A 21,927-nucleotide genomic window follows, 5' to 3' on the forward strand; every position below is an offset into this window, starting at 1 on the left:
TTCAACAATTTTGGAGTGTCCTGGTCCTTTACTTTTTGAAATATGTTTTGTAACTGCTAGCGGCCATCTGTTCAGTGTTGTGGACCAAAGCCTGTGGATCTTGTTCCATCAGGCATTTTAAGGTAGTGTTTCAGTTTACAATATAGTTTTTTCAGTTCGTTTCATGCATGATTTGTCTTTCTGTCCACAGCTTAGAAGTGTGAGGGATTAAGCAATATGTGAATGTCTTTTAAAAAATAAATAACAGAGCAAAATCTCACAGGAAGCAGCCTATAGTGAACCGCTGGAAAAGCTTGCCTGCTTCTGTCTTCAGAATTGCGTGGACACTCAGCCCAACTCATTGACATGACGTTCATGTTTCTGAACATCCACAGATTCCTGGCATGCTTCTGGCCAAAGGAAAACAAAAGAAATGCAGAAGAGGAAACATGGGTTATTTTATTGAAGGAACCCGCAAAATATCATACCGAGCCTCTGGACAGAGAGCTACAGCCTAGAGAGCTGGGAATGGGGGTGAGTGTTTATCAGGCAGGCGAGGAAGAAGAGTTCTCCAATCACTGCCCACTCCAGATCGAATTGTAGAGTTGGGAGGGACCCATTCTAGGTGGATGTACTGTTTTTGTTTTGGATCAAGTGGGATCCTCTGGGATGCAGGTGCAGGTCTCTGGCCTCTTTTTAAACAGACATGTTTTTAAACTTCTCCAAGTGCACCATGGAATCGTCCTCAACGTTGCTGTGGTCCACTTCAATGATCACGACACCCTGCAAAGGTGGCGGGGGGAAGCCATTAGGATTGCCACATTTTTTAAAAAAACAAGGGCTCTGTATGTCCTTTCAACCACAACCCAATCTGTCCCATGGCCTCAATCTGTCTCTCACCCAAAAAATCAGGCCAACCCATGCTGGACCAACTCAGATCTTGTCCTGAATCTGTTTGGGGGGCACAGCTAATATCATATCCTCCAACATTCCTCAAATGGAAATAGGGACATTTCTCACTCTTTCGCCAACTGACCCTCCTTGTGTTAGGATATAGTTCTGTTCCACCTTAAGAGGAACAGGCATGACTGTTGTGTCACATGCCTGTTTACTTCCAGCACAAGTCTGCTGGGAACTTCTGTTTGTATATTGCTTTTGCTGTTGCTGCTTGCTGGAGACGAAGGGAAGCAGACATGTTTTTCCTTTGTTCCTGAACTATGCTGAATAAATTGCTGTAAATAATGTGCACACATGTCTCTGTCCGCCACTTCTGTTGTGAGGATTTATTCACTCTGCTGATAAGAGCGTGCCGAGTCTCTAAACATATCTGAGGCTCGTGTTGCTGATTGATGCTGTACCGGGAATTGGAGATCGCCCGGCTGGTGGCTGGTGGCTGGAGCCAGCTGGAGGCCTGCCAAATGCCCCCATCTCCCCGGCAGTATCCCAACTCCTTGACCCCCTATTTTTTTGCCCCCCTCACCTCTGCAGAGTATTTTTTATCAAAAAGGGGGCACAAATGCCACCACCATGACACCAACGGGACACAACACACAAAGTTCAGGCTGTTTCCAAGTGGCTGGAGTACAGGGGTCATGGAATCGTAGGACGGTTGAGTTGGAAGGGACCCTGGGGGTCATCTAGTCCAACCCCTCTGCAATGCAGGGATCTCATAGCTCAAACTTAAACCAGCCTGCTTGTTCATCAGACAACCACGCAGGAAGGAAAAGCCAACGCAAGGCTGGCAAGCGCATTGCCCCACACTGACCTCCACCATCTTGAATGCAGAATGATTATAGTCAGCCCCCATCAGGTTGGGCATTTTCATCTGGTTCTTTTCCAGGGCACCTGGAAAGTGCAAAGAAGAAAGTCGCGTTGGCTTTAGAGAGAGTGGCAGGAAGTCTTACTCATAGCTGTCAACCGTCCCTTATCAGGCGGGAAAGTCCCTTATCCCAGCACTGTGTCCCGCTGCTGTCCCTTATTAATGATGTCCCTTAAATTTCCCGAGTTTTGAAGGAAGCAACTCCTCTCCCTCCCTCCCTGCCGGCCAACTGTGTTGCTTGGCTGCATTGTTCACCCAATAAGGAGTCTAAGAACGACTGGGGGGTGGAGCTTGCATGCCTTGTGCCAATCAAATCGGCTGCGTTGCCAGGGGACTCGCCTTTGCTCAGCGCTTCCCAGCGGAGAGGTGACGGTGGTTTTCCTTGCTGCATCCCCTTTGCCGGGTTGCTGCGCTGTGGGAACCACCACCTGAGGCTTCGTTTGGCTGCTGGCTGGGCTTTCTGCCTTTGGCTTGGAGGGGCTCAGAAGTTGAACATATCTGTGCTTGGAAAATCCCTTATTTTGGCTGCTGATCCCTTATTTTTAAGGTCTTTCTTCTGAAGGCTGAAGTCATTGTACTGCCAAAACCCTTCTCCTGCCTATGCAGCACCTTCAGGCGGAAAACCCAAGTTGCCATTTGTTCTGATTCAGAGTTAAAGAGCAGGTTTTTCTAGGGAGATTGGAGGGGCAAGGAGCACTCAGACACAGACTGGGGAAAACGTGGACCTGGGCCTGGAAAGCATGGAGGGAACAAAACGTACGTAGGAATGAGCCCTTCCGGACATATCCAGAATACTGCAGTCAGAAGCAGCATCTGGGTGCGAATTGCAAAAATGTCTGGGGAAATCGGTACGTATGGCAACGCATGTCAGCAGTGTAGTTTTTGGTGATTTCCCTCAAAAACAGGGAATTTGCCAACACAGCTCAACAACTTTGTGCAAAACTAAAAATAAAAAAAAAGATCTACAGCTTTTCTGTCCAGATTTTCACTGTTTGAAATATGGCAACCACCCTAAGCAAACATCACATGTGAAGGCAGTGCTGATTTGGGGAGCTTTTAATATCTGAAGGACTGTTGTATTTTAATATTTTGTTGGAAGTCGCCCAGAGTTGCTGGAAACCCAGCCAGATGGGCAGGGTATAAATAAATAAATTATTATTAATTATTATTATTATTATTATCATCTTACCATTCATCCCTGGGACGCAATTGCTGGCTATGGCATTCTGCATATATTCCTTTAGTTGGTCTTCCTAAAACAAGAGGAAGAGGAAGTCTTCATTATGGTTGATACACATTACCCACACTGGAAGAATGGCAGATGCAACTGATAGACTATATGGAACTGGCGGAGATGACGGGCAGAATCCGAGACCTGGGAGAAGAACTGGTGGAGGAAGACTGGAAGAAATTCAAGGACTATTTACAAAAATATTGTAAATTGTATGATTGTTATGAAAGATGTAAGATTAGCAAAAACATGGCTTCAACAAACTAGTTATAAAGAATATAAATTTAAATTCAATCGGAAGATGAAAAGTTAAATTTGGGATAATTAATATATTATGATTAAGTTTTAATAAGAGTATGTTAAATCTCAAAATTTGAGACATTAAATATTGGAAAATTATATTATATGAATTAAATCAAGTTAATAATTTGCTGGTAAAATTTATGTTTAGAAAGCAGGAACAAGAGATGTGAGGAAGTCCAAAGTGGAGAATGAAATGTGGATAATGGAAAATATTATGTTATTATGAATGTCTTTTATTGGTTATATAAAATTTAATAAATATTATTAAAAAAAAAACATTATGGTTGATACACAAACTGCATATGAAATCAGTGTTAGTCCTCCACACTCAAGTAAGGGGACGACAACAACAACAACAACATTTCTATCTATCCTGCCCTTTTCTTAAACCAGGAATCAAGATGGCTCACAGAAAATAAAACAACATGGATAAAATATGAAAACAATTGAAAAGCAATTAAACTCTAATAGAATTATTATTATTATTATTATTATTATTATTATTATTATTATTTGAGTATGCATTTTATTTCTTTGTTAACATTCTTATATTACATTGGTAAATGTTGTCATATTACATTACAGGACTTTCTATAATATAATTTCCAACATGTATACAAAAATTATATAAAATTTTATATACCTAGAAAGAAAATGAAACAACAAAAAAGAAAAAAGAAAGAGAAAAAACAAAAACAAATCCCCCCCAAAAAAATCATATACATACCAACACACTAGACTTCCTGTCTATCCTGTTGTATATTCCTTTTTTACAAATGAATGTACTCTTATTATTGTATATTACTTTACATTTTATCTAATACATTCCTATATCAATATGTGCTCTTTAGAATTAAAACAATATTTACAAAACCTACTCTATTGAAATACTGTACTGAGTCTGGGGTGTTTCCATTGCTGAAGGAGCCAGGCAAGTTTCTTGGTGAGTTGATGGCCCCTAAGTATGGATCCCTAAGTATGGGACGCGGGTGGCGCTGTGGGTTAAACCACAGAGCCTAGGGCTTGCTGATCAGAAGGTCGGTGGTTCAAATCCCCACAACGAGGTGAGCTCCCGTTGCTCGGTCCCTGCTCCTGCCAACCTAGCAGTTTGAAAGCACCTCAAAGTGCAAGTAGATAAATAGGTACCGCTCCGGCGGGAAGGTAAACGGTGTTTCCGTGCGCTGCTCTGGTTCGCCAGAAGTGGCTTAGTCATTCTGGCCACATGACCCGGAAGCTGCATGCCGGCTCCCTCGGCCAACAAAGCGAGATGAGCGCCGCAACCCCAGAGTCGGCCACAACTGGACCTAATGGTCAGGGGTCCCTTTACCTTTAAGTATGGATCATTATTATAAGAGGGGAAGTTGCTTTGTGCTGGAGGACAAATGAATGGACTACCTCCCTCCCATGGTTGAGATCCACAACCTGAGATCCTTTCAACAGCGGAGATCAAACATGAGACCTTACACACAGGCAAGGCAGGTGTTCGGATCACTGATCAGGATGGAGCAAACGTTAGAAGGGAAAAAGTTCCCAGAGCACAATGTGGGAATTCTCTAGAAAGCCTCTTGAGATGTTGAGGCACAACCTCCTGGGACCTGCCATCTTGAAGAATTCCTGTTCAGGCTGCATGCAATTGTATACCAGAGAATCTCTCACAGGGCTAAAGCCACTATTTCATGAAGAATTTCTATCTCAAGGAGGGTGTGGAGAAGAGCAGAGGTGGGGTGGTCTAGGCGATGTTTCTGAAAGGCCATATTTGGTTCCAGGACCTGAAGTTCCCCACCATGCCTTAAATACTTCAAAAGATAAGACAGCAATTCCGTGTGTCCTCTTGAGTATCCCAAGACAACCTCACACTTACATTTATGTCGCCGACTGAGGGAGAAGTCACAGATATTGCTGTTGTCCTGCAAAACGAAAGAAAGGCAGCAGGTGAGGACATGCCAGTGTCTCCATCGCTTCCTCCTTGGCTGCTTTCTTGTGCTTAGTGATATTTCATTATTTGTCGTATTGAAGGTTTCCACTACTGCTTTCCTCCTCTCACCTCCCTTCAAATCCTTCCTCAACGCCCCGTACTTCTTCCACAAAAGGGCTGTAGATTCAAGACGGACAAAAGAAAGGCCCTCTCCCCTTCATGTGATGCAGGGGAAGTTGCAGGGAGCTTGAGAGAGGAAGGAATTCATTTCCTTCCATTTTTGGAGAGGACCAACCTGATCCACATACAGTGGTGCCCCACAAGACGAATGCCTTGCAAGACGAAAAACTCGCTAGACGAAAGGGTTTTCCGTTTTTTGAGTCGTTCCGCAAGACAAATTTCCCTATGGGCTTGCTTCGCAAGACGAAACGTCTTGCGAGTTCTTGCGAGTTTGTTTCCTTTTTCTTAAAGCCGCTAAGCCGTTAATAGCCGCTAAGCCACTAAGCCGCTAAGCCGTTAATAGCCGCTAAGCCGCTAAGCCGCTAATAGCTGCTAAGCCACTAAGCCACTAATAGCCGTGCTTCGCAAGATGAAAAAACCGCAAGACGAAGAGACTCGTGGAACGGATTAATTTCGTCTTGCGAGGCACCACTATATTCCCAAACTAGCTTTTGGATTGGACTAGAACCCCCAGTCGGACAGCACACATTTTGCTTTGGGTTTTTGGTGTACAAGAAGTACATGTGAAAATACATGTAGAGTGGTACCTCCGGATGCGAACGGGATCCATACTTCTGGGTCGCAACCCAAAAATGCTTAACCCGAAGCTACTTCAACCCGAGGTATGACTGTACTTCATAAGAGATTCACCCATAAATTGTGTCACCCTAGTGAACGCACCAAACAGAATTGAAAAGTGTCTATTTGGTGTAAAGGAGGCATGGCCAAACTTTGCCCTCCAGATGTTTTGGGACTACAACTCCCATCACCCCTAGCTAACAGGATCAGTGATGCTGGGAATTGTAGTCCCAAAACAGCCGGAGGGCCAAGTTTGGCCATGCCTGGTGTAAAGAGTACGGCATGTATCTTGTACTGTATACAGAAAATGCAAACGACAGGATGCAATGGAACAGATCACTGATTGGATGCCAGCAAAACTGAAACAGGGTGGAAATACCTGCTCAGCTCATTCTGAGCTTAAATATGGATCTGGAAGGGATGCCTTGTGGGGGAAAAGCCCAGCCTCATGTATGCCACCAAAATGGGGGGGGGGGCGGTCTTCATGAGTGTGAGAGGAAAATGCCATGAACTGTGCCCTCTCTGCTACTGAAAGGAAGCAGCAATTGTGATTCTAATGAGCAGATGAGCAGAATGACTAATCAAGGTTTTAAGTGCACATGTTCAGACCCGCCACTGAAATTTCACATAACAAGAAATGTGATAAAAGAAATGGAATAAAAGAAACGAGAATGTTTAAGGGGTTTGAATGGGCCCAGGGCTGCTTCTTACATCCCTAGAAAAAACAATGTTTTAAACCTCATGTAAAAAAACAGCCATAGACTTGGAAAAGGCCCGCAGACCATCTTCTTCAACTGAGGATTTGTTGAAGGACGGGAAGAATACTCAGCTCAGTACCTGCCCGCTTCCGGTTGCAAGAAGACTTTCATGGTATCGTTGAGCTGCTCATAGCCAGCATCCCATTTGTGCTCCTGCAATGGAACAACAGAAGGAAGCCCAAGTGAACACATTGCCCTCCAAAGTGATGCAAGTCTGCAGCAGAGGGAGAAAATGACAAAGGCTCCACCCTTTGCAAATGTTTTAAAGGGGTGTGTGTGTGTGCGAGGGAGGGAGAAATGTCCAGCTGTTGATGTGCAAACTAGCAATGAGGCCAGAAATCCTAGTGACTTTTTTTAACTTTATCAGCCAGTTTCTAAAATGTGGCACCAGGCGTCTGGAAAACCTGGGGTGAAATACCTGCTCAGTTCATTCAAATCCTGAATATGTTTTGGGGAGGGGGCAGGGGGGGCTTGTGGGGGGAAAGCCCAGCAGGGGAGGCAGCGCAAGGAAAACATGTCAGGAACTGCTGGCCCCTGGGAGTGAGACATAAATTCTGCCTACCATGTCTATGGTGCAGACGGGTTCGTTGTCTGGGTCTGTTTTGACGTCTATTGTCGAATGGATTGCCATGACACTTTTGCCGTCTTCAATGCGAACCTTGGGTGTTTCTACAGATCTGATTTCCAACTTCACTTTCTTTGAGGGGTCCATATCTGGAAGCTGCAGGAAGTCAGAATGCAATTAAAAGCAGCAGTGTAAGGGAGGAGAGAACCAAAAGCTCTTGCAGGTATTCTTATTCCAAGTCTAGTCCTCCTCCTCTTCCTCCTCCTCCTCCTCTGTCGACTCAGGTATTGCCACCCATTCAATATTTCCCAAAGGCCTTTTTTAAATACAGTCATACCTTGGGATATATGTGCTTCAAGTTAAGTATTTTCAGGTTGCGTTCTGCGGCGACCCAGAAGCAACGGAGTGCGTTACTTCCTGGTTTTGCCGCTCGCGCATGCGCAGGCGGTCTAAATGATGTCACACGCATGTGCGGAAGTGGCAAAACGCGAGCCGCACACGTGCAGACGCAGGTTGCTTTCGCTTCAGGATGCGACCGGGGCTCCGGAACGGATCCCGTTTGCACCCGGAGGTACCACTGTAGTGGGGGATATCAAATGTTATCAAAGACCAAAGAAAATCACAGGGTGTCATCCTCTCAGCCCTGAACAACTTTCAACTGCCCCATTACATTTATATTTAAGATGCTGGTCATTCTTGAACTAAGAAGGGCCAGTGTTCTGGCACTTTCTGTTTGGGGGTGGGATATTGAGTGCATTCTGAGAACATGCGCTACGTTTGTTCTTGGGAACCTATCATTAAGCTTGTGTTGTCTGAAGATGCTTCTCTAAGGCTCTGATATACGTAGTTTGCTTGGCTGCTGTCCCTGACCCCGGTTTCTGCAGACGTTATGTTCCGATTCCGGGAGGGAAGTGGTGGGGCAAGTGGAAGAGTTTCCAGGTTTTCCATAATGGGCTGGCCCCTGTGAAAACAGGATGCTTGACCAAATGGGCCATTGGCCTGATCAGCAGATGCTCTTCTTATACTGAGTTCTTCGGATCATTTGTTAATTGGTTGAGAAGATGTGAGGCCTTCACAATGAATCTGCAGCAGAACGTCAAGGGAATAAATTTTTCACCCAATCACACTGTGGCTCATAGGAGCCAGTGCCTAGGGGCCATGGGGTATTCAGCCCCACTAAAATATTTGAGGGGTGGGTGGGTGTCAGTGTCAGAGCACTTTCCCCAACCCGCTTGTGAGAGTCCGTCAAATCAAATCAGTCGAATCAAAAATTTAAAAAGGAGTGGAAATGTTTTGATGAATATATGGCAAAATATTGCTCAAAAAAAGATACTGCCTAGATTAAAATGTGAAGTACTGGATGGAAGAAAAATTAGTAAGGAAAGATAATAAGAATATATAGATGATTTGAGAAGATTGTAGAATGCAAAGATTATTGTGAATTGTATTGGAGGAAATCAAGTGGGGACGGAGGGAAGTGAGAGGAAGGATAAAAGAATAATATGATGGATTGAGAAACTATAAATGTAAATGTATGGGGGGATGGGGAGGAAATGGTGTTGGCTTTGGTACATCTGTATTGTAATGTAATATGTGAAAACCAATAAAAAAGAAAAGGGAAAAAATATTTGAGGTGGCTGAGTCACCCCAAAGTTGATGGGCATGGCCACTCTAATGGTGTGTGAACACTACATCATGTGATTGATTGTGTGGGGTGGGGCTTACCTGACCCCCTAATATTTTAGTCAGGTTGGCACCCCTGTTATGGCTGCAAATCAAAGGGTTGTTTCACAGGGGTTTCTGCCCCCTCAGAATTCAACCTTCCTGAAGAACGACCAGACGCAGCCTTTCTTCCCCCAGACAGATCTCTCAATGGCAGTTGTCAGGTGGTGGTGTGGTTGCTCGAGAGCAAACAGGCAAGACTCCAACCTGTCTTTTCCAGGCTTTATTATTAGTACAACCTATTTACAGTGAAGGGATGCGGGTGGCACTGTGGGCTAAACCACAGAGCCTAGGACTTGCCGATCAGAAGGTCGGCGGTTCGAATCCCCGCGACAGGGTGAGCTCCCGTTGTTCAGTCCCTGCTCCTGCCAACCTAGCAGTTCGAAAGCACGTCAAAGTGCCAGTAGATAAATAGGTACCACTCTGGCGGGAAGGTAAACGGTGTTTCCGTGCGCTGCTCTGGTTCGCCAGAAGCGGCTTAGTCATGCTGGCCACATGACATCTGTACACTGGCTCCCTCGGCCAATAAAGCGAAATGAGCTCACAACCTAATGGTCAGGGGTCCCTTTACCTTTACCAATTTACAGTGAAGAGCGTCACAAGTTCATGTCTGGGAGTGGGCAGTCCTTGTACCTCCTCCAGCATAACAGTCTTGTGACCCCCATCCTTCTCCTCCCCTCCTTGTGCCGAAACCTACTGCGCAGACTGGGCACTGGCAAAGGGGTACTTCCCTCTTCTCCGGCTTGCTCAGCCTCGGTGCTGGGGCTCTCCCTAGCATCCCCTGGTCCCACCACCTCCTCTCCACTGGAGGTGGGTCTTTCCTCCTCGCCAGAGGAGGAGCTGCTTCGCAAGACCTTCAGAGGTTCCCCATAACACAACTGCCCTCCCCCCTCTCACCTCTGACCTGATGGCAGTTGCCTGACAGAAGCGTTGCGATAAGCAGTGAGAACTCACCCCTGGTATCATTTCTTTCATCTTGCCCACTGTTAGATCAGAAATCTGCCAAAAGAGTGAGGAAAAACCACATGAATGGACAGCTTTAAACGCAGCAGTGGCTCCATCCAAAAGTCGGAACAGCTTGTTTCAAAGGCAGAGCCCAGGGGAGCAATGTGAAGAGATGCCACAAAAGCAGGGAATTCTGCTTTCAGTAGTGGTGGAGCCTAGGCTTGGTCAGTGGAAATCATTATTTGCAAATGCAAGTGGAAATGTTTCTTTTTCAAAGGTACAAACTCATCATCCAATGGCAAATTCCGGAAAGCTTGCAAGCAGCCAGATGGCTCCAGTAACAAAAGGGAACCTAAAACCAGCAGTTCTAGTTGTGAACGCTTTCAAATGATCCACTCTTGCTTGCCTCAAAGTGCCACTCAGCAAATCTCCACCTACTTCCTACCTCTTGATATCCCTGATCTCTGGCTGTGTCTGAAGACTGAAGACCAGAAATATGAGAACCTACAAGAAACTGAAATTAACTCCCATCCCTAGGCGGGGCAGCGGCAAAGTCGGAACCAACAGAGCCAATTCCACTGGTTCATCCATATAGCCTTGACCTCAGCACTGGTCTTCTTTGCCCCATCCAGGTGAGCTGCAGAAACGCCACTGTCAGGAGGATAGGAGAACCTCTGCTCTGACAGCAGCCACCGCTGACGTTCTCCAGTCAGAATTAATGGTGCATCACCTTTAGAGGAAATTCTGTCACAGGCACAGAAGTGGACACGCCAACAGATTCAAGGAATCAAATATCTGCTCACTCACCGAGTCACTAGTAGCGTCGCAGTCCATGTCTTTCTTGAATAGTTCCAGCACAGTGTTCAGGATACCCGTTGGTATGATGACTTCAGTAATGCCATCAGGTCTTGCGGAAGAACCTTCAGAACCTGGTGCTTCACAGACATTTGGAATTTCATTTCCATCTCTGTCACGGACCACTGGCTAAAGGAGAAGGTAAGAATAATGGTTGCATCATTTGAAAACAACCCAAAAGCATAATCCACATTTACATTCAATGGGATGTAGGACCTTGGCCACCTTCTTTTTTCTTTGTTCTTTTGGTCATTTCCAAGTATGTGGGTGAATTACATCCTCCTTGACAGGGCCTTCTCTGTGGCAGCCCCTGAGTTGTGGCATTCCCTCCCCACAGAGGTGAACCTGGCTCCTTCATTATCTAGTTTCCATTGCATGCTGAACATGAACCTATTTGCCCTGGCCTTTGACACTTCAGATACATATTTTCAGGAACCAAACTATTCTTACGGTGAAGGCTGGGTAAGAAATTTGGGGGGCCACCGAGAAGTGTGACTAGCCCAAGGTCACCCAGCAGCTGCATGGGGAGAAGCAAGGAAGTGAACCTGGTTCCCCAGATTACGAGTCTACCGCTCTTAACCACTACACCACGCTGGCTCTCATCATAAGGAATGGTTGGGGGGGGTTGGGAATGTTTAGCCTGGAAAAGAGGAGACTGAGAGATGGTACGAGAGCCATCTTCAAATATCTATAGGGTTGTCCCATGGAAGATGGAGCAAGCTTGTTTTCTCCTGCTCTATGGGTAGCACTCATGTTACAAAGAAGAAGTTTCTGACTGAAGTCAGGAAGAACTTTCTGACAGTGGAATGGTCTCCCTTGAAAGGAAAAACCTTCCTTGGAGGTTTTTCAGCAATGGTTGGATGGCCATCTGTCATGGATTCTTTAGCTGTTATTCCCACATTGCAGGCGGTTCGACTGAATGACCCTCAGGGTCCCTTCCAACTCTATAATTATTATTGTTGTTGTTGTTGTTGTTGTTGTTGTTAATAATTTATACCCCGCCCATCTGGCTGGGCTTCCCCAGCCACTCTGGGCGGCTTCCAACAAAATATTAAAATACATCAAACATTAAAAACTTCCCTAAAAAGGGCTGCCTTCAGATGTCTTCTAAAATTCTGGTAGCTGTTTTTCTCTTTGACATCTGGTGGGAGGGCGTTCCACAGGGCAGATGCTGCCACCAAGAAGGCCCTCTGCCTGGTTCCCTGTAACTTCACTTCTCACAGTGAGGGAACCACCAGAAGGCTCTTGGCGCTGGACCTCAGTGTCTGGGTAGAACAATGGGGGTGGAGACGCTCTTTCAGATATACTGAACTCTACAATTCTATGACTCCACGGTTCCAAATAAAACTGGCTAACAATATGTTGGACTAGACGGGCCTTTGGTATGATCCAGCAGGGCTTTTCACATGTTCCTATAACCTTCTGCCTCTGCTTCACAGCTGAGCAGATCCCCTGCTTTTCTCAAAGTCAAGGGGTACAGGCTGCAGAATGGGAACACCTCTTGGTTCGCTCCTTTAAGAGTCTTCACTGGGTAATTTCAATTCATAGAAAGGGGGGAGGCTCTGAAAGATCATGAAAAGTGGTACTAAGTGCAAGAAGATATAACTGGCACACAGCAGAGCTATCCACACTTACCTTGAACTTCATGTTCAAGGAGCCATCATATACTTCTGGCAGGCCGTCCATTGTATACTGCATTGTTCCCCGATCACCGATAGGGCATTCCTCTGGGGAAATGACATGGAAAATGATTTGCAGCATCTGACAGGGCAAATAACCATGGGCGATGTAACTATTGCCTTCACACCTTGCCTGAGGCTTCCTGGAAGCCCGTCCACTCCTGCAAGGCAATTCCTAAGTCCTTAGGCTACTGCCCTGGCAGAATAATGTCTTCCTCCATGAATAAATCTGACTCGGGGCTTATTTGCACTCACCTTTTGCCCTGCCCTTTCCAGGCACAGGTCCATGCTTGAAAGCTCCAAGTCCAAACATCATCATCATCATCATCACCCTGAGCTTTCCCTGCAAAAATCTGCTCTTTAGCGCTCAATTGGAGCAAACGTCTTTGGGTTTCCCTCAGATTGCTGTTTGCTCCGATTGAGTTTTAAAGAGCAGGTTTTCATGGGGAAAGCCCAGAGCAAAAACAAGGGTACGTGGACACTGAGCTTTAAACCACAGGCTGTGCCTGGAAAGAATGGAGGAAAGGTATGTGTCATCTCCCTTGGGAGGTTGTGGAGGTTTTTAAGCAGAGGTCGGAAGACCATGGGTGCCATGGATGCTTTAGTTGAGATTCCTTCATTTTGCTATATTTTTAATCTTTGTTGGAAGCTGCCCAGAGTGGCTGGGGAAACCCAGCCAGATGGGCAAGGTGCAAATAAATTATTATTATTATTATTATTATTATTATTATTATTATTATTACTACTACTACTACTACTACTACAGGGGAGGGGGTTGACTGGATGACTCTTGGGGTCCCTTCCAACTTTGTCATAGATTCTATGATAAGCCAGAACAGGTTGCTAAGAAAGAAGGATTCCAGAGGCCGTAGCTTTGGTGCCTGAGCTCTTTTCCAAAGCTACGGCTCTGTCTGACTTTAGTCTGAGAAAAATGAATGTGCACATTCTCTGCCGAATGCCCACTTGCAAGATTCCCATTGCAATGCGCAGGATTTCCTTGGCAAGTAAGTCAAAGTGGAAAGAACTGTGGACAGGTTGAGGACCACTGGAGGAGCTGTTTGTTTAAATCCATATTCAGATAACCACCTGGGTTATATATAGCGGAATGAACAGGGTCCTTCATTCATAAAGCTTGTGGGTCATCTTGGTCCTAGTTCGCCACATACCTGGGGCACTGACCTGAACCGAGCCACCAGTTTTTAAGAGTTAAAAGGAGCAGTATAGAACAAACAGCCTTGGTCAACCTGGTGCCCTCCAGGCATTTTGGACTACACTGGCTGGGAGCTGAAGACCAACACTCCCAGAGGGCACAGGTTGACCAAGGCTGGCGTAGAAGGTGCCAGCTGAGCTTACCAAATGCTTTCTTCATTTTCTCTTCTATGTGTAGAAGCACTTTGTCTGCTGCTGGGCACATCTAGAAGAGAGAGAAACCCGAAGGGCATTGAAGCGGACTCAGCTGCTATTAACATGTTTCCATGTGAGCTGTGCACCAAGCATATTTCTGCACAACCTCAACAGACCACCCCCATAAGTTCTCTTTCAGGTCCATCAGACTTACCATGCCGGGGAGGACTTTAGTGAGGGTAGAATTAAGAAATTTGTTCACAATCTTCGGAAGCATGCTGTGGGGAGGTAAAGGGACTTCGTGAACACGAGGTGTTGGGAGATCTGAGCTGAGAACAAGAGCCATCGCTTCTTTCCTGGCATCAAAACCTATGAATGCGGCTGCTTTTAATAAGAGTTGCCATTGATACACAGCCATCCTCATAGGTTTTGAGACCAGCAATGCCCAGGGAACTTCTGTTCACCAATGAATTGAAGTTTTTTGGGGGTCTTTTTCCTCCAGAGGGTATCTAACAACTTGTCCACACTTCCACTTGTCCTGTGCCAACACCCCAACCCCAGTCTCCAGGGAAGCTACTTTTATCCCTGCTGGGGAGCAAATACAAATACCGTATTTTTCGCTCCATAAGGCGCACCGGACCATAGGGCGCACCTAGTTTTTAGGGGGGGAAATCAAGGGGGGGAATCTTATTTCCCCCCCCCCCAGCCCCAAAAAGCAAAGAAGCCAAGACAGCAAGTGGGATCCATCCCGCTGGCTGTCTTGGCTTCCTCTTTAACCACGCGCAACCTCTCCAGCCGGGAGAGGCTGCGCACGGCTTTGGCAGAAGCCAAGACAGTGAGTGGGGTGGATCCCGCTTGCTGTCTTGGCTTTGTTTTCAGCCACGGGGCTGGGGCGGGGGAAGCTCGAGCTTCCCCCGACCCCAAACCCCAGAACAGGCAGCTATCCGCAAGCCTTCCAAGTGCAGCGGGAACTCCTGCTGCGCTTGGAAGGCTTGCAGATAGCTGCCTGGAGCTCCCAGAGCACAGCCTTTGAAGCCTCCGCAGAGCAGTGGGGTTCTGGCTTTGGGCTTAGCCACGCAGCCTGCATTCCCTCTATAGGACGCACACACATTTCCCCCTAATTTTTGGAGAGGAAAAGGTGTGTCCTATAGAGCGAAAAATACGGTACCTCCTGCGAATCATGACTTGTTTTCTACCCTCTGGTTGAAAGCATGCTAAGGAGGTTTACATGGTGTATTCATCGCATGTCTTTAAACACCAGGCAAAAACATCCCTCTTCTCGCAGGCCTTTGGCTAATGAAACCATCTATGGCAGGAGTTGACAACCTAAGGCCCATGGGCTTCCATGCACCACACTAAACCAGCGTGGAGCAGAGCGGGGACCGCCTTTGGTGACGCTGGCCGGCTTCCCATTGGCTGCAGGAAGCTCAAATGTCTGGGGACCCTGTGTGATCGCCACAATGACGAACACAATTTCCTTCTCTGTCCCTTCTGATAGCAGTTGGCAGGGGGAGTCTGGCTCCTAAGACGGGGCAACTGGCAACACAGAGCAGCTTTGCCTGCTCAGGGAATGCCTTGCAGACCAATAGCGATGGGAAACCTTTCGACTGGATGCTGCCATCAAAAAACACAGGAGGAAAACACCCCTATTCTGCATACTCAGAAAAATATGGACTGCAGAGAACTGGACTGCTGGCCAGAGCAGAATTCAAGGCTCTTCCTTGGAATCTTGCTGGGACTCACCTGCTGGGAAGGTTGGTTTTGCAGCTTATCAGCTCCACATTACAACTCTTTGCTTTCAACCTGAGTTCTTTATTGTCATCGTATTCCATGCAGCTGACTGTTGTCATTTTTGATCTCACCGTGATCTCCATGGTGCCACCTATAAAGCTGCACAAAATGAAATCTGGTTCTTAGGGACAGCAGTTTCTGACATACTTGGCCCTCCCTCACACTTCACAGTGACCAAACCGTTGTCTAAATTCAGAATCTACTGGCTGATGAGAAGTGAGCCCATCAAACTCTGGGGGTCACCATGTTGGCCACCCCTGACCTAGTGCATCCTTGGGGTCACCTAAAGGACTGGACTGCTGCTGTGTCTTTCTCCGAACCACCCTCTGAGACCTTGCCCCGTATTTGGAAGCAGGTTCTTGCTCACCTTTTCCCAGCAATTGTTATCTGACTTTCCACTGGCATTTCGATGTTCCCAGGTTCATGCAAGCGTATTTCAATCTTGGGGGGCTGGATATCTTTAACTTTCAGCCTATGGGACAAAAGACACAATGCATTGAAGCAGAGAGACCATGGAAAGAACAGGCATGAAGTCTAAGCAGCCATGCGCGTAAAGCTCTGATTCAATAGTAAAATGAGGGTTTTCTGGGGGAAAGCGCTGGGACCCCAAAACAAAAACTGGGTGGGGGGGTAGGGGGAGGTTACTATATTATGCATTTTTTGTGTTTTTTATAGTGTAAACCACCCTGGGATCCTCAGGTGGACAGCGTTATAGAAATTTAATAAATAAAATAAAATAAAAAAATGCAACTCATTGGGGAATAAATTAGGAGAAATATATCAGCTTCTCTTTATTTCTAGTCTTTATTTTCCACATCACTTATTTATTCTTTAAAAAGTCCTCTCAAAAAAAATCATCAGCACTGTGGGGAAAAAATTTCCTAATCTGCACAGGCTTCTATGCGCTTCTGCGAAATTTACATATTTTTGGCAAAGCAGTTTTTCCCTAATATAATGCATTGTTGTATTTACCCATCCCCAATAAAGTATGCATTTTTATAGACGCTGTTACCCCAGTCAATACATTTTTAAATAAAATTCCTTCCCCATACCGACCCAAATGTTTGTGTGACAGGACAGTGCTTTCCAAATAATAATAATAATAATAATATTTATACCCCGCCCTCCCCAGCCAAGACCGGGCTCAGGGCGGCTAACACCCGATATAAAAACAAATTGACTGAAATACAACTTAGAAACAGGATTAAAATACAACATTAAAACAGGTCATTGCAAGAGGCTGTCACTTATAGTTTTTGCATACAGGGACAGCATTCCGTGGGCCAAGTTAAAATATGTGTTGATCTTCTCAACTTCTTCTAGTACACTGGCATTAGTTCGCCTGTCCTCCCAAGTGATATGTATGATTTTTCAAAGACACCATTGATGGAATCTTTTGAGGAGTTGGAGATGGCGTTTGTAAGTGGTCCATGTAAGGTTGGTAGTACAACAGCTTTGTAAACAAGTATTTTGGTTTCCCTGCGAATGTCCCGGTCCTCAAACACTCTGCATTTCAAACAGGAGAAAGCTGCACTTTTACATATTTTTCATATTTTTTTATATCACTTGAGAAGACAGGCGAACTAATACCAGTATACTGGAAGAAGCAAAAATCACCAGTGTTGAAGCAATGATTCTTCAACATCAACTTCGTTGGACTGGTCATGCCGTGCAGATACTTGATGATCATCTTCCAAAGCAACTACTCTATTCCGAACTTTAAAATGGAAAGTGTAATGCTGGTGGTCAACAAAAGAGCTTTAAAGACTTACTCAGGGCAAATCTTTAAAAATGTGGTATAAAGACTGATAATGTGGTAACACTGGCCTGCGAGCGCTCCAGCTGGAGAACAGCCTTTACCAAGGGTGTCCTGGGCTTTGAAGACACTCGAACTCAGGACACAAGGGAGAAACATGCTAAGAGGAAGACACACTTGGCAAATGCACACCGTGATCAACTCCCACCTAGAAACCAATGTCCCCACTGTGGAAGGACGTGTGGATCCAGAACTGGCCTCCACAGTCACCTACGGACACACCGTTAAGACCATATTCATGGAAGACAATCTTACGCGGCTGCAAGGGATCGCCAGAGAAGGTCTTCTCAACACATTTCTACTGGCGCACTGGCATGCCAGGTCCGCTTCCAGTTGGTACAGGCTGACATAGCGCCCCCCCTCCCCAAAATGCCTCACCCTTTGATGCCTTTGATAGCTTTCGCGCCACCCTGGTTTTTGGCCGCAGCTTCTGCCAGTTCCTCCATAATGTTGCTGTCAGTCATGGATTTCTTGGCAGCTGAAAGAGATATGCCAGCCCGTGAATTAGACCAGCAGAGCCAGGTTGCCATAGCTCACTATGAGGCAGCCCACAGGTAAGGCCATTCCTCCATTACTATTAGAATTGTAGAACTGTGCAGTTGGAAGGGACACCAAGAGTCATCTAGTCTAACCCCCTGCAACGCAGGAATCACAACTAAAGAATCCTTGACAGATCACCATCCAGCCTCCGTTTACCTTATTATTAGCAGGACATCCCCTCTCTAAATTTCCCCCCTTTAAAGAGTTAAGTCTAGTCAGGGTTCTTGTTTAACCAAGATTTTTAACCAGGCTTTGTAAAGCTTCCTTATAAGGTTTGGGTACATGATGACTTCAGGGACATGGGTGGCGCTGTGGGTTAAACCACAGAGCCTAGGGCTTACCGAGCAGAAGGTCATCGGTTCGAATCACCACGACGGGTGAGCTCCCATTACTGGGTCCCTGCTCCTGCCAACCTAGCAGTTCAAAAGCACATCAAAGTGCAAGTAGATAAATAGGTACCACTCTGGCGGGAAGGTAAACGGCGTTTCCGTGCGCTGCTCTGGTTTGCCAGAAGCGGCTTAGTCATGCTGGCCACGTGACCCGGAAGCTGTACACCGGCTCCCTCAGCCAATAAAGCGAGATGAGCGCTGCAACCCCAGAGTCGGCCACGACTGGACCTAATGGTCAGGGGTCATTTACCTTCCCGCCAGAGCAGTACCTATTTATCTACTTGCACTTTGACGTGCTTTCGAACTGCTAGGTTGGCAGGAGCAGGGACCGAGCAACAGGAGCTCACCCTGTCGCGGGGATTCAAACCGCTGACCTTCTGATCGGCAAGTCCTAGGCTCTTTGGTTTAACCCACAGCGCCACCCGCGCCCCTTAGACCCATAGGCTTAGCAAATATATTACTTTCACTAAGTAAAACTTAATCAAGCGTTACAGAAGAGGAGATCAGAAGAGCATTATGAAACAGCTTATATACATTATGAAATATAACCTAACACTATAAATCTAGCATACTGGTGCAGAACTGATAAGCCCTTATTAAATCATAAGTTTTCTGAGTTACCAAGGCCAGAACACACACAAAAGGCAATATGAGTCCTTTTGAAAGAAAAAGGGTTAGATGCTCAAAGGAAAGGATATTTATACTAATTTTTTTGCCTCTGAAGGAGCTATATTCTTCTAAGCTTTCTCAATAAAAATAACAATAAAGAAACGAAGGGTTCATTCCGCAAAATATCCATCTACACAAAAGAATCCAATAAATCACAAGTGTTGCAACTTTCGCCATTATTTTGATGAAACACAGTCTGCTATCATCAAGAAAAATAATTTTGGCAACATCTAATAAAACTGCATCAAATAAAAACAGTTGCTATTTTTAAAAAAGCATATCTGGATAGGTTACATAGACATATTAACAACACCTAAATGATATTAATATGAGAATGTGTCGGGTTCACATTTGAGGATACTAAACGTATCGGTGTTAATAAAAGCATTCACTGTCAACACAACTTGCAGGACCAGGCGTTGGACCCCAACCCGTATAATAAGAGACCAATAAGACTGGGTTTGGGGTCAAAACAGGCCACAACTTTATTGAATGCAGATGAAAGAGGTTTGGCTTGTGCATGGGGCAATCTAAATACTTTGGCCTGCAGGAACAAACAAGCTGAGCCCCAGGTGCTGGCTGCTTAAATGGGCCAAGGCTAGGATTCGGTTCCTGATCGGCATCAGTTTGAATTCTGACGTCGGGGGCCGAGTGAAGCCTCCTCCGTCCCGCAATGCCGCCACACGCAAAGGGGTGAACAGACATGTCTAACTAATAACTAATCCATAACTGTGGGTTGATCAATTCAGCTCATTGCAAGCTTCTCCTTATATAACAGAAGACATGGGGAAATTGTTCAGGATAGGGAATAGAGAGTGCTAATGTGCCTGTCTTCAAAGTCCAGCTTGCGAGCTGGATTTCATGCAAGCTGGATTTCGAAGGGGCAGAAGAACCAGAGACCAAAATGCAAACATGCGCTGGATTATGGAGAAAGCTAGAGAGTTCCAGAAAGACATCTACTTCTGCTTCATTGACTATGCAGAAGCCTTTGACTGTGTCGACCACAGCAAACTATGGCAAGTTCTTAAAGAAATGGGAGTGTCTGATCACCTCATCTGTCTCCTGAGAAATCTCTATGTGGGACAAGAAGCTACAGTTAGAACTGGATATGGAACAACTGATTGGTTCAAAATTGGGAAAGGCTGTATATTGTCTCCCTGCTTATTTAACTTATATGCAGAATTCATCATGCGAAAGGCTGGGCTGGATGAATCCCTAGCCGGAATTAAGATTGCCGGAAGAAATATCAACAACCTCAGATATGCAGATGACACAACCTTGATGGCAGAAAGTGAGGAGGAATTAAAGAACCTTTTATTGAGGGTGAAAGAGGAGAACGCAAAATATGGTTTGAAGCTCAACATCAAAAAAATGAAGATCATGGCTACTGGTCCCACCACCTCCTGGCAAATAGAAGGGGAAGAAATGGAGGCAGTGAGAGATTTTACTTTCTTGGGCTCCATGATCACTGCAGATGGTGACAGCAGTCTGCTCCTTGGGAGAAAGGCGATGGCAAACCTAGACAGCATCTTAAAAAGCAGAGACATCACCTTACCAACAAAGGTCCGTATAGTAAAAGCTATGGTTTTCCCAGTAGTGATGTATGGAAGTGAGAGCTGGACCATAAAGAAGGCTGATCACCGAAGAATTGATGCTTTTGAATTCTGGTACTGGAGGAGACTCTTGAGAGTCCCATGGACTGCAAGAAGACCAAACCTCTCCATTCTGAAGGAAATCAGCCCTGAGTGCTCACTGGAAGGACAGATCGTGAAGCTGAGGCTCCAAGACTTTGGCCACCTCATGAGAAGAGAAGAGTCCCTGGAAAAGACCCTGATGTTGGGAAAGATGGAGGGCACAAGGAGAAGGGGACGACAGAGGACGAGATGGTGGGACAGTGTTCTTGAAGCTACAAACATGAGTCTGACCAAACTGCAGGAGGCAGTGGAAGACAGGAGGGCCTGGCGTGCTCTGGTCCAGGGGGTCACAAAGAGTCGGACACGACTAAACAACAGCAACAATGTGCCTGTCTGGTATGAAAATCTGATGTGTCTCTAAAGGACCACAAAAACAGAAAGATGTGTTTTATTCCCATTTAAATCATTTTAACTGAGTTGCAATGGAGGTGATTTTGGGGAGGTATATTTCCTTTTCTCTTGAAGCGTGGGGCTTGCAGGGGAAGCGGAAGCCAAAACCTAGTCAAGCCGGTCTAGTCTAACCAGGCAAGAAGGCTGAGTCAAGTCCAGGCAAAGGTGAAGGCAGATCTCCCTGAGCAGCTCCCAATGGCTGAGCTTCAGAAGATGTTGTCTCAGCAAAGAGCTGACTCCGTCTATCCAGTGGTTGGCCCTGCCTCCCTAGGGAGCTAGGTTTATGTTGCGTTTATGGTGTGTAAGGGAAGAACTGGTTCTCTGAGTCTGAGCAAGCTACATCCTCGGTTCAGAAGGAGCTTGGGAAAGGGGATAAGGGTCTTTCTCCCCCACTGAAAGTGGAACAGCCTGTTCCCTTCCTCATCCGCTTCTTTCTCAGGGTAGCGAAAGGGACTGGTTTGGGAGTCATGGCAGATCGACTGCTTCCCAGGAGAGACATATTTGTACATCCAACAACTTTATGTTTAAGTTTATGTCACTTACCGACCATTATTGTATGCTTATCAATTTTCACCATGGGCTGACGGCACTCGGAGGTTTCGTCAGAAAGGGCTGCCCGGCTGCAGAACAGCAGCAGCAGGCAGACCTGTGTTGCCTTGAGACAGAGCCCCATGATGCGTCACCACCACGGACGGAAGAAGACGGAGAAGACGGGACCCGAGGAC

At 46.0% G+C, this 21,927-nt stretch overlaps 1 protein-coding gene across 1 annotated transcript; it reads right to left on the reverse strand.

The window, feature by feature from the left end:
• Positions 1-413: 413 nt before the first annotated feature.
• On the reverse strand, positions 414-21,927 carry LOC307217748 (BPI fold-containing family B member 6-like). Its single transcript, XM_079979576.1, has 15 exons — positions 21,746-21,927; positions 17,899-17,998; positions 16,072-16,176; positions 15,657-15,803; positions 14,128-14,191; positions 13,923-13,983; positions 12,526-12,617; positions 10,843-11,019; positions 10,045-10,089; positions 7,366-7,524; positions 6,883-6,956; positions 5,194-5,239; positions 2,988-3,051; positions 1,745-1,824; positions 414-762 (listed from the first exon to the last, which is right to left on the reverse strand). The coding sequence occupies exons 1-15, from the start codon at positions 21,873-21,875 to the stop codon at positions 676-678; spliced, it is 1,431 nt and encodes a 476-aa protein (XP_079835702.1). The 5' UTR covers positions 21,876-21,927; the 3' UTR covers positions 414-675.

Source organism: Podarcis cretensis (assembly GCF_951804945.1).
Source record: "Podarcis cretensis genome assembly, chromosome: 6".
NCBI classification, from domain to species: domain Eukaryota; kingdom Metazoa; phylum Chordata; class Lepidosauria; order Squamata; family Lacertidae; genus Podarcis; species Podarcis cretensis.